Genomic DNA, 18742 nt, shown 5'->3' on the forward strand with positions numbered 1-18742 from the left:
TGTTTTGTTTTGCCCCCCCAACCCTGAAGGGAATAAGCGGTAGAAAATAGAAAATGGATGGATGGATGTGATGTTTTGTTTTGTTTTGATTTCTTTTCTTTTCTTTTCTTTTCTTTTCTTTTCTTTTGTCCCCGCAACCCCGAAGGGAATAAGTGGTAGAAAATGGATGGATGGATGTTTTGTTTTGTTTTGTTTTGTTTTGTTTTGTTTTGTTTTGTTTTCTTTTCTTTTCTTTTCTTTTCTTTTCTTTTCTTTTGCTCCCGCAACCCCAAAGGGAATAAGCGGTAGAAAATAGGAAATGGATGGATGGATGGATGTGATGTGATGTTTTCTTTTCTTTTCTTTTCTTTTCTTTTCTTTTCTTTTCTTTTCTTTTCTTTTCTTTTGTTGTTTTGTTTTGTTTTGTTTTGTGTTGTTTTGTTTTGATTTGCCCCCACAACCTCGAAGGGAATAAGTGGTAGAAAATGGATGGATGGCTGGAGGTTTTGTTTTGTTTTGTTTTGTTTTGTTTTGTTTTGTTTTGCCCCCCCCAACCCTGAAGGGAATAAGCGGTAGAAAATAGAAATTGGATGGATGGATCTGATGTTTTGTTTTGTTTTGTTTTGATTTCTTTTCTTTTCTTTTCTTTTCTTTTCTTTTCTTTTCTTTTCTTTTCTTTTCTTTTCTTTTCTTTTCTTTTCTTTTGTCCCCGCAACCCCGAAGGGAATAAGTAGTAGAAAATGGATGGATAGATGTTTTGTTTTGTTTTGTTTTGTTTGGTTTTGTTTTGCTCCCGCAACCCCAAAGGGAATAAGCGGTAGAAAATAGGAAATGGATGGATGGATGGATGTGATGTGATGTTTTCTTTTCTTTTCTTTTCTTTTCTTTTCTTTTCTTGTTTTGTTTTGTTTTGTGTTGTTTTGTTTTGATTTGCCCCCACAACCCCGAAGGGAATAAGCGGTAGAAAATGGATGGATGGCTGGATGTTTTGTTTTGTTTTGTTTTGCCCTGCAACCCTGAAGGGAATAAGCGGTAGAAAATAGATAATAGAAAATGGATGGATGGATGGATGTGATGTTTTGTTTTGTTTTGTTTTGTTTTGTTTTGTTTTGTTTTGTTTTGATTTCTTTTCTTTTCTTTTCTTTTCTTTTCTTTTCTTTTCTTTTCTTTTCTTTTCTTTTCTTTTCTTTTCTTTTCGTTTGTCCCCGCAACCCAGACGGGAATAAGCGGTAGAAAATGGATGGATAGATGTTTTCTTTTCTTTTCTTTTCTTTTCTTTTCTTTTCTTTTCTTTTCTTTTCTTTTCTTTTCTTTTCTTTTCTTTTCTTTTCGTTTGTCCCCGCAACCCAGACGGGAATAGGCGGTAAAAAATGGATGGATAGATGTTTTCTTTTCTTTTCTTTTGACAAACACAGCAGAACGCAGCTGCTGCTCTTGAACAACGCCCTGAAGAGGACAGCTGACGAAGGTGAGCGTTTGCGGAAGCACTGTCGTAACAATTGTCAACACTTTTTAAACTATGTTTTGTAATCGCTATAAGTGTCATCACATCATTAACAATACAAGTCATTTTCGTGATATATTTTTTCTTCCCCTTTCAGCTTCGATTTGAAATGATTCCACAACAACATGGAAACATTTCGTAATGACAACAAAAGTCCATCCATTTTCAGGGATTTTAAAAAAGTGCTCTGATTTACCAGTACTTTTCACAAAAGAGGCTCCATTGCAAAACACATATTACACAACAGCACAGCGGCAGAAGTAATCAATTTACCTTAAGCTAATTCAACGCTAATGTTCCAATTTAGACTAAAACGACTAAGCTTTTTATTCCACCGCACCCATTCTGGAGTCGCCCTCTGGTGGCAGATAGAAGCATTGCAGCTTGAAGGCCCAAAGCTGTTCACCCACAAACACATGATGAAGCCACAGAGTGTTCAGATGACACACCACAATTCCTTCACGTTGGCTTTATATTCATTTTGTTACGGCCGATCTTATAAAACGAGGGCGGGGACATGTCTGAACTGTCAGGCTGTTGAACACTTCAGCGGGGCAAAGTCTCTCTTGCTCTCGTGAAGTAAAGGGACAGTGTGTGTGCGCGTGTGTGTGCGTGTGCGTCAGGATGAGGATCGCCGTGCTGGGAGCCACCGGGCAGACTGGGCATTTTGTGGTGAGCCAGGCACTACAGCAGGGCCACACCGTCACCGCCGTGGTCCGAAACCTGGCCAAACTGGCCGTGCACCATGACAACCTCAAGGTAAAGGTGTCTTCACTCAACTAGGCGCTGTGTGGGAGGGGTCAAAGTTCACCATGGCATCATGTGATGGCTTTAACTGGCTTCTCTCATAGACTGTGTATCAATACGCTTGTGAAAGTAGTCCCTCGCAGTTTTTTCATACTAAAAAAAAAATGTTTTTTTTAATTACTTGTGATTTATAAAGTTAAATCTGGCGCTCTGCCTGCAGGTGGTGGAAGCCAACATTTTCTCGCCGGACAGCCTCAAGTCCCACTTTAGGGGGGTGGACGTGGTCGTCTCCTGCCTGGGCTTCCCCACCTCCTTCTTCTCCAGCGTGACGGGATACACCCTCTCCATGAGCGCCGTGATCACCGCCATGCAGGAGGCGCGGGTCAACAGGCTCATCGCCATGACGTCATGGTACACTGACCGTGAGTCCAATCTTCTGATTATTTTTTATTTTATTGTTTTTTTTGGGCGGGGGGTAATAAACGCTATATGAAATATTAGCTGTGTCCCTATACAACTTTTTTTTTTTTACTTCCGAAATGACACGGAACAATCAAGTGAAATGAGTCAAAAAGGGAACAATGTTATTTATGCTGTATTTAAATTGAAGTGGAGTGGCAATTGTTTTTTGGCCACAATAACTCATGACGCAGTAAATTGAATGACATTTGTTACTGGATACTTTCTAATACACCTCTGCCTTGGAGACGTTGTATGTGTAAGTAATATGCAACTATATGTGTCAGGTTCAAACATACTTGCCAACCTTGAGACCTCCGATTTCGGGAAGTGGGGGGCGTGGTTGGGGGTGTGGTTAAGAGGGGAGGAGTATATTTACAGCTAGAATTCACCAAGTCAAGTATTTCATATATATATATATATATATATATATATATATATATAAGAAATACTTGACTTTCAGTGAATTCTAGCTATATATATATATATATATATATATATATATATATATATATATATATATATATATATATATATATATATATATATATATATATAAATATATATATATATAAATAAATAAGAGAAATACTTGAATTTCAGTGTTCATTTATTTACACATAACACTCATCTACTCATTGTTGAGTTAAGGGTTGAATTGTCCATCCTTGTTCTATTCTCTGTCACTTGTTGCGTTTTGGACCAGTTGTTCCTCCCAGGGAATTCAAGTCACAAGTCGCTCCCAAGCTCTTTACGACACTTAAAGCTGAGTTGAAAAACCACCAGAGACAGAATAGGTATTTTGTAATATATTTGCAAAGCTTTGCATATATATATATACATTTAGACCAGTCCAGTATAGAACATTCTATCGCGCCGCCATGATAGTCTGTCCCCCCTCGACCAAAACCCCTCTCCTCTTAAGTCTCTCTTCCTCCCCCCCTGGCAGTCATGTCTCTCTAGCCAAAACAAATGCTTATTATCGCTCTCTCTAACATTCCTCACTTCAAGGTTAAGCACACAGTTTTGCAGACAACCAAAAGACCACATTTGGAAGAAAAACACCAGCTGTTTTGTAATATGACAATGAAATAAAAAGAAGTAACACTTAAATTCGGATATATGTAAATATCTGCCTCCGACACACTATTTTTCTAACCATGCTGAACACCCTCTCTGATGATGCATTCTGCTTCGTCTCCTTGTTGTGTGCGCAGTTGTGCACTGCACTCTCTAAAAGCCCTAGATGTTATTGTCACATATGCATGTACAGTAGATGGCAGTATTGTCCTGTTTAAGAGTGTCACAACATTGCTGTTTACAGCAGACGAACTGCTTTACGGTAGACGAAAACGTGACTGCTGTTGTTGTGTGTTGTTGCCGCGCTGGGAGGACGTTAATGAAACTGCCTAACAAGAAACCCACATAAGAAACCAAGAACTCGCCCTCGATCATTCTATAGTTATAACGTGATTGGGCAGGCACGCTGTTTATATTGTGGGAAAGCGGACGTGAAAACAGGCTGTCGACACATCACTCAGGTCCGCCTGAATTTCGGGAGATTTTCGGGAGAAAATTTGTCCCGGGAGGTTTTCGGGAGAGGCGCTGAATTTCGGGAGTCTCCCGGAAAATCCGGGAGGGTTGGCAAGTATGGGTTCAAACACTGATGACATCTATTAAACAAGACAAGAAGCAAAGAATTAAACCGAGACAGAATTCAATTTGGCTCAATTTGAGGAGAGACGCTTGGACATGTGTACCCTTGTACAGTGTCATTACGCTCTGCCAAAAGATTGTACGCCTGCCCCTTTATTTGGACTTTCTCTGACCACGTGACAACAGCTGCTTCTAAGGGACGAGGTCGTAAACAGCCGTCGCCTTTGATTACAACACTTCAAAAGAAAAGGTCGTAAAAGAGTCCAAAAAGAGGTTCGTAAAACAGTTCAAAAAGGAGGTTCAAAAAGAGGTCGCCTGGAGGGGAGCCTGGTCCTGCTTCCTCGTCGCTTTTGTAGTTCTTGGGTCAGACAATATCTTTCTGTTTGATTACAATACATGAAAGAAAACAGAACACCTTCATGCTGCTTCCCCCCTACACAGTGGAGTTTTACGAGCCTTAGCTTTTGCTTCTCACCGGGCACTCAATGTAACACAACGTTTTTGTAATAACTTAGAAACGATTATTCTAACAATATATATATTTGATATGTGTTTATATTGACAAATGTGTTCAATTAAGGACACTTATGTATGTCTAGCTTGTGTGCTATTGTGTGCTTTAGCTGTTGTGTAACGGCTAGCTCCTAGTATATGTTTACCTTTTAAAAAAGAACTGGCTACGACCGAGTCATACCAAAGACTATAAAAATGGGAGCCATTACCTCCCTGCTTGGCACTCAGCATCAAGGGTTGGAATTGGGGGTTAAATCACCAAAAATGATTCCCGGGCGCGGCCGCCGCTGCTGCTCACTGCTCCCCTCATCTCCCAGGGGGTAGGCAAGGGTGATGGGTCAAATGCAGAGAATAATTTCGCCACACCTAGTGTGTGTGTGTGACAATCATTGGTACTTTAACTTTAAATACAAGGAAATACCAATTTATTTGCATGGAAACAAAGGTACCATGGACTTATTGTTATTTATAGGTAATTATGTTATGATTGTAGTGGTTCGGCCCACTTGACATGTAATTAGCGTTTATGTGGCCCCAGAACTGAACTGATTTTGACACCGATTAAATATTTATTCCGTCATATTATTTTATTTTTTTATATATATTTTATTTAACCTTTTATTTAACCAGGAAAAAATCCAATTGGATTTAAAAACCTCTTTTTCAAGGGAGTCCTGGCCAAAGGGCAGCAAAGTTACACATACAATTACATTCGCGTTACAAATGACAGGATGGACATCAAGTAAAACAGTTATGGATAACTAATAACAGGTTGACTTCCAACGTTCTATGGCTATCATCACTATCTTCTTTATATATATTTGTTTACAAACTCTAAATTGTGTCACATTTGAGATGTTCCATTGTATATAAATTCTCATTTTTTTGAGTATATTTCCTTACCAGCCAACTCCGGAACTCAGTCGCCGTATCTTATCCGCTTCCTGCTGCTGCCCATGATCCGAAGTGTCCTCACCAACATGTTTGAGATGGAGCAGTTCCTGCAGAGTGTGGACGACATCAACTGGACCGTGGTTCGCCCGCCGGGTCTCAAGAACCTGCCCTCCTCAGGTAAAGACGGGGAGAGAGAGGCGCGTGTTTGTCACGAAGCGGCCGGAGACAACATGGAGGACCGTCGAGCCTCAGGAAACATTTGGTCACATTGCAAGCCTATTAGCTTTGACTTGTTAATACAACATGTGTCTGCATGAATGGCTTCTTTATTTTTAAAGAGCCTAATTCATTACGTTGATGATTTGAGCGTTTGTCCGTCATGGTGGAAGATTTGGAATAGTGTAGGAAAGCAGACCACATGTCAGGAAAACACGCACTAGTGCAGACAGGAAACCAAGGCGCACTTCCATACTTGAACTTTTCATTTTGAGTGCATACATACTGATAAGTATATGTATGTATATATACTGTATATATATATATACATATATACATACATATACATATTTATATACATATGCATATATATATACATACATATGCATATATATACATATACATATATACACACGTATATATGTATGTATATATATATATATATATATATATATATATATATATATATATATATATATATATATATATATATATATATGTATATGTGTGTATATATATATATATATACATACATATATACGTGTGTATATATGTATATGTATATATATGCATATGTATGTATATATATATATGCATATGTATATAAATATGTATATGTATGTATATATGTATATATATACAGTATATGTATGTATACATAAGTGTATATATGCGTATATACAATACACACACATGTATATATATGTACAAACCCTGTTTCCATATGAGTTGGGAAATTGTGTTAGATGTAAATATAAACGGAATACAATGATTTGCAAATCCTTTTCAACCCATATTCAATTGAATGCACTACAAAGAAAAGATATTTATTTATAGGGGCGGCATGGCGTAGTGGGTAGAGCAACCGTGCCAGAAACCTGAGGGTTGCAGGTTCGCTCCACGCCTCTTACCATCCAAAAATCGCTGCAGTTGTGTCCTTGGGCGGGACACTTCACCCTTTGCCCCCGGTGCCACTCACACCGGTGAATTGTATGATGAATGATAGGTGGTGGTCGGAGGGGCCGTTGGCGCAAATTGCAGCCACGCTTCCGTCAGTCTACCCCAGGGCAGCTGTGGCTATGAAAGTAGCTTACCACCACCAGGTGTGAATGATTGATGGGTTCTACATGTAAAGCGACTTTGGGTACTTAGAAAAGCGCTATATAAATCCCAGTTATTATTATTATTATATTTGATGTTCAAACTCATAAACTTTATTTATTTTTTGCAAGTAATAATTGACTTAGAATTTCATGGCTGCAACACGTGCCAAAGTAGTTGGGAAAGGGCATGTTCACCACTGTGTTACATGGCCTTTAACAACACTCAATAAACGTTTGGGAACTGAAGAGACACATTTTTTAGGCTTCTCAGGTGGAATTCTTTCCCATTCTTGCTTGATGTACAGCTTAAGTTGTTCAACAGTCCGGGGGTCTCCGTTGTGGTATTTTAGGCTTCATAATGCGCCACACATTTTCAATGGGAGACAGGTCTGGACTACAGGCAGGCCAGTCTAGTACCCGCACTCTTTTACTATGAAGCCACGTTGATGTAACACGTGGCTTGGCATTGTCTTGCTGAAATAAGCAGGGGCGTCCATGGTAACGTTGCTTGGATGGCAACATATGTTGCTCCAAAACCTGTATGTACCTTTCAGCATTAATGGCGCCTTCACAGATGTGTAAGTTACCCATGTCTTGGGCACTAATACACCCCCATACCATCACACATGCTGGCTTTTCAACTTTGCGCCTATAACAATCCGGATGGTTCTTTTCCTCTTTGGTCCGGAGGACACGACGTCCACAGTTTCCAAAAACAATTTGAAATGTGGACTCGTCAGACCACAGAACACTTTTCCACTTTGTATCAGTCCATCTTAGATGAGCTCAGGCCCAGCGAAGCCGACGGCGTTTCTGGGTGTTGTTGATAAACGGTTTTCGCCTTGCATAGGAGAGTTTTAACTTGCACTTACAGATGTAGCGACCAACTGTAGTTACTGACAGTGGTTTTCTGAAGTATTCCTGAGCCCATATGGTGATATCCTTTACACACTGATGTCGCTTGTTGATGCAGTACAGCCTGAGGGATCCAAGGTCACGGGCTTAGCTGCTTACGTGCAGTGATTTCTCCAGATTCTCTGAACTCTTTGATGATATTATGGACCGTAGATGGTGAAATCCCTAAATTCCTTGCAATAGCTGGTTGAGAAAGGTTTTTCTTAAACTGTTCAACAATTTGCTCACGCATTTGTTGACAAAGTGGTGACCTTTGCCCCATCATTGTTTGTGAATGACTGAGCATTTCATGGAATCTACTTTTATACCCAATCATGGCACCCACCTGTTCCCAATTTGCCTGTTCACCTGTGGGATGTTCCAAATAAGTGTTTGATGAGCATTCCTCAACTTTATCAGTATTTATTGCCACCTTTCCCAACTTCTTTGTCACGTATTGCTGGCATCAAATTCTAAAGTTAATGATTATTTGCAAAAAAAAAAAAATGTTTATCAGTTTGAACATCAAATATCTTGTCTTTATAGCATATTCAACTGAATATGGGTTGAAAAGGATTTGCAAATCATTGTATTCCGTTTATATTTACATCTAACACAATTTCCCAACTCATATGGAAACGGGGTTTGTAATATGGCCGACTTCCTGTTTGTTTTTGAGACTTTTTCGCGCTCCTGTCATGACCGAGGTGTCCACCAAATTTGGCGACGATCAATGAAACTGGTTGAAGGGCAATTTGTTTTTTAAATTTATAGTGGGCACTACTGAATTATTTTAGGGATTGCCGTGTATAGAGAGAGTATGGACAACTCGGTTTCGGAGTTGGTCTTAAACATGGCGCCCTGTTGTCACGTGAAGGGCTTATGACCAATTAAAGAAACTATGTCCAGACGATCTCCTGAATGATTGCTCAAGTGCCCTCACGTGACTACAGGGCGCCATATACACTCTCTTTATATTCATTCGGGGCCACTGAAAAATCAAATTTTGGTAACACTTTAGTATGGGGAACATATTCACCATTAATTCGTTGCTTAATAAAGTAACACAGACTTAATTTAGAGTTATTTGGACACTAGGGGAACATATAAGGGTTAGGGTTAGGGTTAGGGTTAGGGTTAGGGTTAGGGTTAGGGTTAGGGTTAGGGTTAGTGTTTGGGTTAGGGCAGGGGTCGGCAACCCAAAATGTTGAAAGAGCCATATTGGACCAAAAATACAAAAACAAATCTGTCTGGAGCCTCAAAAAATTAAAAGCCATATTACATACAGATAGTGTGTCATGAGATATACATTTAATTAAGAGGACTTAAAGGAAACTAAATGACCTCAAATATACCTACAAATGAGGCATAATGATGCAATATGTACATATAGCTAGCCTAAATAGCATGTTAGCATCGATTAGCTTGCAGTGACCAAATATGTCTGATTAGCACTCCACACAAGTCAATAACATCAACAAAACTCACCTTTGTGCATTCATGCACAACGTTAAAAGTTTGGTAGACAAAATAAGACAGAAAAAGAAGTGGCACAAAACATGTCTTAGAAAGTCGGAGAAAGTTATACATGTAAACAAACTACGGTGAGTTCAAGGACCGCCAAAATTAGTAGGACAAAACGGTGCTTGCCAAATACACGAATCAGTGATGAATGTTTAATGTAAACAATGTGATTTATAACAATTAGGGAGGCTTGTGTCATGTTTGTTCTCCTACAGAAACCATATTAAAACAAAAAATATGTTTTTTTCCGCTCATCTTTTTCCATTTTTCATACATTTTTGAAAAAGCTCCAGAGAGCCACTAGGGCGGCGCTAAATTCTAGAGCCGCATGCGGCCTTAGAGCCGCGGGTTGCTGACCCCCGGGTTAGGGTTAGGGTTAGGGTTAGGGTCAGGTTTAGGCTTAGGGTTAGGGGGCTTGGGTTAGGGTTAGGGTTAGGGTTAGAGGGTTAGAGGGTTGGGGTTGGGGTTGGGGTTAGGGTTAGGGTTAGGGTTACTCATAAGCAATAATTCTGAGGTATTTGAGGGAAGACTCATAGTTAATGGCTTACTGGTTGTATAATAACGCCATGCAGAATAAGGCATTAACAAGTACTTAATAATGACTAATTAGGAGCCAATATGTTACTAATTTGCATTTTAATAAGCAACTAATTAATGGTGAATATGTGTTCCCCATACTAAAGTGTTACCCAAATTGTTTCCAGGCCTTCCTCCTCTGAAGTCTTACGGTATAACTTGACCCACATTTTCTGTAAAAATCCCTCTTTAAATTTGCACAAAGCACCTATTCAAGGGTTTTCATATATGACCATTGACAGTGGTGAGCTTATTTTTACACTTGCATGAGAGTTATAAACCTTACAATGTTACTTAAAACATTGCTTGTACAGCTAAGTTCGGAGGTAGTTTGACCCTGGGACAGATTTATTTTTCTATGTCCATGAGATTAAACTTTATTGATCCCTTTGGCGTGTCCCCTTTAGGAAAATTGGGGTTCCAATAGCGGCAACACAACACGCTACTCAGCGCACAGAGCAATCAGGTGCTAGATCAAATAGAATAAAAATGTATTTACAAAACAAACCATTATATTGATGCCACGTTGTTGCTAGTGTTGCGTTCGGACCAGATGTTCCTCCCAGGGAATTTAAATTGCTGGTCACTCCCAAGTTCTTTTGATGACAGAATGAAGCTGCGTTCAATTTGACCACCAGACAGAATGGGTATTTTGTGATTTATTTTCAAAGCCTTGACAATAATGAGACCAGCCTTGCATAACCCATACAGATGCGTGGCTCCACCCGGTCTCATTATTGGGGAGGAACATCTTGTCCGAACGCAACACGAGGCAGAATATTCGTAGGCGGTGCACATCTTTAAAAACAAATCTCGATCTTGCCTGTGTCGCCCACAGCGTTGGAGGTCTTGTCCCACGAGGGCTACTTTGTGCCGGACAGCAGCGGCCGCCCGATGGGTAGCGCCATGGCGCGGGGCGACGTGGCCCGCTTCATGCTGTCTCTCCTCAACAGCAACGCCTGGGTCAAGAGGGGAGTCGCCATCATCACCAAATGAGAAGCAGTGTGGTGATTACACCAAATCATTGTGTGCCAGGCCAAATATAACATCAATGTCATGTCTCCTGGATGTCTAAATGAATTGTTAACATGTTTTTTAATACGGTGCAAGGGGATGTTTTTTGCTTAATTGCACTGCATGTTGACCACTTTTAAAATATTCATGTATCAACTTCTTTAATGCTTATTATACTGTGTTTAAATTGACTAATATCTACCCAAACGGCTAGCCTTTTCATAAATGGCACTTTAACTAAATATTGAATATTTTCCTTCATTTTGAGAGCTATGTAGTAGTTATGGTAATACAGTACATGTGATAGTAGTACTTTTTTTTTTTTTTCTCTTGTACTGTTCATTAAAAGTAAGTAAGTAAACTTTTCAGGACAGCACACATAATGAAAATATAACGAAATATCCGAATAACAAATCCTGCGTTTGCCAAGATAATAAAAAACTTAATGAATGCAAAAAGTACTGTTTTCATTGACATGCAGTACCTCTTCCTGTCCTCTTGGCGTCACTGTGGGCTGTAGTGCGCTGTTACTCTGTACCTCCGGTAATGTTCGGCTCCTCTTTACTTTTTCATTAAAAACATTTTTTGAACTTATATATCGGAACCAAGACCCACGAATGGTAAGCAATGAACAATTAATAAAATATACTCACAACCATAAGTAATTTTGATAGTCATTCCACAGGACGAGAAAATTTGAAGCAGTATCGGCGTCAATATATGTTAGCTTTTAGCATCTCTGGCTAACTTTAGCTAGAGATTAGTCGCTACATTCACATTATTACTAGTTTATTATTCTTCGGTCAATCCACATTATAAGAATCATATATCGGTATAATGTAACCTATATAAATAAATGTTATTCTTGATTAAATAATTCATCAGTCAGCAGTTAAACTTTATTTATTTTATTTTATTTTATTTTTTTATAAATTGCAACATTTACAAACAGTTGAGAAATAATAATCAAAATAAGAACAAAAACAGTACAAAACTGCGCCAGGGGGTTGTAAACTCAATAAAGTAACTAAAATAGAATGCAATATATATATATATATATATATATATATATATATATATGTGTGTGTGTATATATATATATATATATATATATATATGTATATATATATATATATTAGAGATGCGCGGATAGGCAATTATTTCATCCGCAACCGCATCAGAAAGTCGTCAACCATCCGCCATCCACCCGATGTAACATTTGATCAGAACCGCACCCGCCCGCACCCGCCCGTTGTTATATATCTAATATAGACGATGCAAGGCATTAGTGAGGTTATAAAGCTTTTGCCTGTTAAAGAAAGGAGACTGATCCAATGCAGCACAGACATTCGCGTGCCACGCTGTCACGACCCAGACGCACACCAGTGCGCAATCATATAGGAGCCGCGCTGAGCGCACCTCCAAGCGCGTCTCGCTGCCGGCGACGGCCGGGTATGGGCCTGACGCTCCAGCGCCATCCATTTTCAGGGCAGGTGGGTTGTTACACACTCCTTAGCGGGTTCCGACTTCCATGGCCACCGTCCTGCTGTCTATATCAACCAGGGTGAGCCCCACCCCTTTCGTGAGCGCACTGCGCGCGGAGTGACCCCTGTTACGCGCCCCCGGCAACAGGGGTGGCGGGCAGGTAAGCTGCGCGGGCGGAGCGCGCGGAGTGACCCCTGTTACGAGCCCCCGGCCACGGGGGTGGCGGGCAGGTAAGCTGCTTACCTGCTGCGCGTGACGCCGGCCGCGGCGAAGGCGGACGAGGCGGGGTGTCGGTGCGGTGGGCGCGGTGGTGACCCTGGACGTGCGTCGGGCCCTTCTCGCGGATCGCCTCAGCTACGGCTCCCGGTCGGGCCCTCTCGGGGGAAGGGGCCTCGGTCCCGGACCCCGGCGAGGCGTCCCTTCTCTGCTCCGTAAAAGTGTCCATCTCTTTTCTTTTTTTTTCTTCTGTTGTGGCATATGCAGCAGGTGCCTGCTCGTTTTTCGTATGTGGGTAACAACATTTAACTATGTATATATATTTCCGAATTGGTTTAACTGCCACCCGCCTGAATCTATTTAAAATCTAATTTTTTTTTTATTTCAACCGCCCGACCCGACCCGACCCGCGGATAAAATCTAATATATATATATATATATATATATATATATATATATATATATATATATATATATATATATATATATATATAACAAACAAAGTGCAAAACCAAAGGCTCAAACAATTTCAGCAAATATTCAAAATTTGGAACACAGCATTAGAGTTTTCACAGCTTTTTAGTTAGAGGTAGAGAGTGTTTTAACATAGAGTTCTAATTTTTTTTAAAGGCACAAAAAACAGGTCGGGTATTGAGAAACTTACATTTATGAATATAAAACTTAGCCAATAGTATAATGTGGTTGCAAAGGTAAAATTCCTTTTCAATTTTTTTTTCATACATCCATCCATCCATTTTCTACCGTTTTTCCCTTTTGGGGGGGTGGGGGGGTGCTGGAGCCTATCTCAGCTGTATTCGGGTGGAAGGCGGTGTACACCCTGGACAAGTTGCCACCTCATCACAGGGCCCTCCATCCATCCATTTTCTACCGCTTATTTCCCTTCGGGGTCGCGGGGGGTGCTGGAGCCTATCTCAGCTACAATCGGGCGGAAGGCGGTGTACACCCTGGACAAGTCGCCACCTCATCGCAGGGCCAACACAGATAGACAGACAACATTCACACTCACATTCACACACTAGGGCCAATTTAGTGTTGCCAATCAACCTATCCCCAGGTGCATGTCTTTTGGAGGTGGGAGGAAGCCGGAGTACCCGGAGAGAACCCACGGGGAGAACATGCAAACTCCACACAGAAAGATCCCGAGGCCGGGATTGAACTCACGACTACTCAGGACCTTCGTATTGTGAATCCAAATAGCACATCTTTAAAACAAAGCACAAATTTGTCATGAATATTGTCCAGGATGAAGCGACAGATGCCCTGCCATAGGGAACGAGTGCTTTCACAAGTCCAAAACAGGTGAACAGTCTCTGGATGCATGTTACATCAGTGTTTTTCAACTCGTGTGCCGTGAGATACAGTCTGGTGTGCCGTGGGAGATTATCTAATTTGATCTATTTGGGTTAAAAATAGTTTTTGCAAACCAGTAATTATAGTCTGCAAATGATGTGTTGTTGTTGAGTGTCGGTGCTGTCTAGAGCTCGGCAGAGTAACCGTGTAATACGCTTTCATATCAGTAGGTGGCGGCCGGTAGCTAATTGCTTTGTAGATGTCGGAAACAGCGGGAGGCAGTGTGCAGGTAAAAAGGTGTCTAATGCTTAAACCAAAAATAAACAAAACGTGAGTGCCCCTAAGAAAAGGCATTGAAGCTTAGGGAAGGCTATGCAGAACAAAACTAAAACTGAACTGGCTACAAAGTAAACAAAAGCAGAATTCTGGACGACAGCAAAGACTTACTGTGCAGCTAAGACTTACTGTGCAGCAAAGACAACGTCCACAAAGTACATCCGAACAAGACAATCAACAATTTCCCCACAAAGAAGGATAAAAACAACTGAAATATTCTTGATTGCTAAAACGAAGTAGCTGCGAGAAATATCGCTCAAAGGAAGACATGAAACTGCTACAGGAAAATACCAAAAAAAGAGAAAAAGCCACCAAAATAGGAGCCCAAGACAAGAACTAAAACACTACACACAGGAAAACAGCAAAAAACTCAAAATAAGTCACGGCGTGATGTGACAGGTCGTGACAGTACACCTACTTTGAGACAAGAGCTATATTGATAAATAGTTGGTTATGGTTTAAAGTCATATCCAACAATTGCGACAACGACTTTTTACTGTCAACTGAGTTTCGTTTTTTAATGATTTCTGCTGGTAAAACACTACCGCTTTGGTTCGCCCGGCGCCGCCAAAATCAACCAAAACTCAAAGTTCTTAAGAGGCGCTTTAATAACGGCAAAAATAAATATTTGTGCGCAGAAGAAGCAACAATCCACCCCTATCTGTGTTGTGATGATAGTCTTTGATTGATGGTGCATGCTGTAAAACAAGAGTGTCAAACTCTGGCCCGCGGGCCAAATGTGGCCCGCCGTGTAATTTCACTTGGCCCTGGAGGCGATATCAAATTAACACTGGAGCTATTCAGCGGCGGTGCCGAGGTAACGCTAATTCTCATTCTAGCCAACCCTCCCGGGAGACTCTCAAATTTCAGTGCCCCTCTCAAAAATTGTCACGTCCGCTTTTCACCCAGTCCAGCGAATGCTGGCCCTGTCACATAATATGTGCGGCTTCAGCACGCACACACACGTGAATGCAGATTCCAGAGTGCAGCCATCCGTCCTGGTCCAATACCTCTTCTGTTTCGTCAGGGTTGTTCAGGTAGCCCATGAATATGTTCCTCCCCCAGAAACAGATCTCTCCGTGTTCTTTTGTGTTTCCTTTGTCTATTTTCACCTTGCAGCCTGCCATTGACAGCTAGGAGGGCAGTTAAAAAGTTAGCTGGTTTCCAAAATAGAACAAAAACACCACTTGCGACACCATTGTTTACATGCTGTTTGAAATTATTTTTAAGAAAAAATATGGGTTCATGTTAGCCTTGTTATCGGGGTTCAAATACGTCCAAGATGGAGGTTATATGCTGACCTGCCGATCTGGTAGTCCGCATTTGTGGACATGGTGTGTAGACCAGTGCTTTCACTCATGCCGTAAAGTTCCATCAATGGCATGTTGAGACTCATAAAATAATCCAGTGTGTCTTTGGAGATGGGGGTCGAGCCTGTAAACAAAGTCCTGCAGCGCCCAAGGCCCAGGGCAGCTTGCACCTTCTTGAAGACCACTTGGTCAGCATGAAGCCCTATGGAACACGATTTTCCCTGTCACCACAAATATTTGAATAATAAAGACAGGAATATACTGTACAGTGCTAGAACGGCAGGCATGTCATTTGGGTCACATGCTGAATTGGTCTGAAATCCTAAGGTATTTGTAAGATCCCAAACCAAGAGCATGTCTTTCGTCTCACCCGTTCATGGCACTGTAGTTGTACTGCAATCCGATGGACTTGGCCCAGTCGGCCACACTTTTCTTTAGCGGGGACACCTTGGCTCCGGCAGCCTTCATTTTTTCCTGCATCTTCTCCCAAATGCAAGGAACTCCGAGGAACAAGGTTGGAGACATCTCTTTCAGCGTTGTTACCAATGAGCCCTTTAGGGAAAATCACATCTTGGTCAGGAACGTTTTCATACCACTTGGACAACATTGGCTAACCACACCTTGCGGGCAACCGGCTCTGCAAAATAGGTGGTGGCTCCACACCTCATGGTTATGTACATGTCATTGACATGTGCCACCACGTGGCTCAGCGGTAGATAACTGACCACAATCTCCTCAGCGTATTTCAGGTTGGCTACGAGTCCTGTTAGCTACATGCAACGAAAGTGAAAGTTGTTATTTGCTTTTTGACCGAAGCACTAAGACATGTTGATAAATCTCTGCCAGGACTTCTTCAAATCAACCCCATTGTCTAAAAAGTGGTACAGTTCCACGATCTCGACTGGGTTGAATTAAAAAAGACCACCTGCAAGGGTGAGTTCACACACCCTGCGGAGGAAGTCCACTTTCACTCCTTGTATCTGTGATCTTGTCTTTGGGTCACTACCTTTAAAGACCCCATGACTGTGAACACTACATCCATCCTTGGTAGAGCTCAATATTCCTCTTTTTTTTAACTCTTGAACAAGGCCGCAAGGTATTTGAATTCATCCGCTTGAGTCAGAACTCCAGTCCCGACTCTAAGAGGGCACCTCAATCCTTTTCCAACTGATAACCATGGCCACAAATTTAAAAGTACAGTGCCTCATCCTAGCCCATAAAATAGCAAATGTTAAAGCTTAATAAAGCCATCTGGACCATGTCATCTGGAAATTGCAGAGAGTGGCTTCTAAGACCACCAAACGGGACATCCTTCATAACTTGAAAGCACCTACAAATTATGTCCATAAAAATGACAGTCCACTGTCTACTATAAACATCCGTTGTTGCGAATGCGGACCAAAGTCCTGCTCAGATTGAAAAGGAACCGAATATCTTATTCCAATTGTTAAAGCACAGTTTGGAATCAGTGTCCACAAAAGCATGCATAGACTGGTTGGGAAAACTGGTCTAGTGATTCATGATCATATTACACATCTGGAATTTCCTGTAGTCAGGAATAAACTTCCCCAATAATTCTGAGTCATGTGAACCCATTGTAGTACAACCAGATTTTGAAAAAGACTACCAGCCATCAGTTTGTTTAAAAGACAAACACAAATAAAGCTGTGTTTGTCAAAAATAAAAAAAGACCAGTCACTCACGTTGTCGTGGCCATTGGCTCCTGACGTATAGATGAGGGTGCAGCATTCGTTAGCACGAAGGCTGTTGATAGAATCGTCTAGGTCCATGTCAGGGACATCCTCGCCCAGCTTCATGAAGTCTGCCCACTGAAGTAAAAGTGCATGTGAAACCGTTAAAGACCGTACCTGCATCCTCTTAAGAAACTGCAACCGTACCGTATAGAGGGATGGTAGTTGTTGCTGCAGCTCGCCTTTATATTGGACGATTGCTTTAAGATGTGGCAGCTCATTTTTGATCTGCGGAAACAGATCAGTTAATCGGCTGGGTTAAGTCGATGCCAGACCGCCATTGAGATCATACAAGCGTTACGCACCCACAGGATTTTTCTAGCTGCTTTTGGTTCTCCACGACCAGGATGTTGGCTTCCGAGTTTCCGGCCACATCCAGACAAGCTATATACCTGGCGCCAGGCCTCTGAAACACGCATCAGGTCATTCAAGTAATCAGATCGTAAAGAAACAGGACAATAACCTTAAGATTATTCAGTAATGTAAATTATTTAATCTATTCATGTCATCAGGATAGTCATCTAACTGTCTAAGCAATGTACCAACATAGGGTTTTGATGTAAGCGATAAATTGCCGTGTCAGGCCAAAAGATGTCGAGTCACTGTACACAGGTGCATTGTTGCACCTGCAAACAACATCTGTTGTTCAGTTTCCCATGCTTTACCCGGCGAAAATGCAGCCCATGTCTGCAATGAACCACTCTGGGGCATTGAACTCCAGGATCCCCACACCATGGTACCGCTCCAGGCCCAGCTGAGAGAAGTCACACAAGGATTTTTCATGGCATTTGAGGGACTTTGCCTTCATTACTTTTGACCTTCATTCAGTTTCGTAAGCTGTGTGTGGCACAAACACAGCCTTGAAACGGGATCTGTAATCAAAGCTGTAGATTTCACACGCCCATATACAGTATTAGATTCCCTTGAGAGATGATGGTGATAGTTGGTGTAGCTCAGTAGGTTCTGGGTGGCCAGAATTCCCTGAAATAATGTAAGTGTTGTGGTAGTCATTGACGAATGTTATGTCTTCAACAAACCTAATGTATGTATGCGTTAATAAACAATTTAATCAAATAAAGCCGATGAACGCGTTTTTGTAATACTGAAAACAACTTCGTCACGGCATTGTGTTTTCTAAACATTGAAGCTAATTCAAAGTCTTAAATGAACCTAGGGTACACATTTGTTTACTGAAGACAATTTACAGGATTCGGCTGTATTGTTTTTGAAAATATGACAGTGATTCAGAGTCCT

General features: G+C 41.2%; 1 protein-coding gene and 1 pseudogene across 2 annotated transcripts; one reads left to right on the top strand and one right to left on the bottom strand.

The window, feature by feature from the left end:
- Positions 1-1414: 1414 nt before the first annotated feature.
- On the top strand, positions 1415-11126 carry LOC133619753 (flavin reductase (NADPH)-like). Of its 2 annotated transcripts, XM_061981003.1 has the most exons (5): positions 1415-1447; positions 2107-2242; positions 2451-2652; positions 5765-5929; positions 10904-11126. In XM_061981003.1, the coding sequence occupies exons 2-5, from the start codon at positions 2108-2110 to the stop codon at positions 11059-11061; spliced, it is 660 nt and encodes a 219-aa protein (XP_061836987.1). In that variant the 5' UTR covers positions 1415-1447; position 2107; the 3' UTR covers positions 11062-11126. The 2 variants fall into 2 exon arrangements, with proteins under 2 accessions (XP_061836987.1, XP_061836986.1); XM_061981002.1 differs by lacking the exon at positions 1415-1447 and having other exon boundaries at positions 1656-2242.
- A 4230-nt stretch (positions 11127-15356) lies between these two features.
- On the bottom strand, positions 15357-18296 carry LOC133619866 (long-chain-fatty-acid--CoA ligase ACSBG2-like; annotated as a pseudogene).
- Between the last annotated feature and the right edge of the window lie 446 nt (positions 18297-18742).

Source organism: Nerophis lumbriciformis, linkage group LG20 (assembly GCF_033978685.3).
Source record: "Nerophis lumbriciformis linkage group LG20, RoL_Nlum_v2.1, whole genome shotgun sequence".
Lineage (NCBI taxonomy): Eukaryota > Metazoa > Chordata > Actinopteri > Syngnathiformes > Syngnathidae > Nerophis > Nerophis lumbriciformis.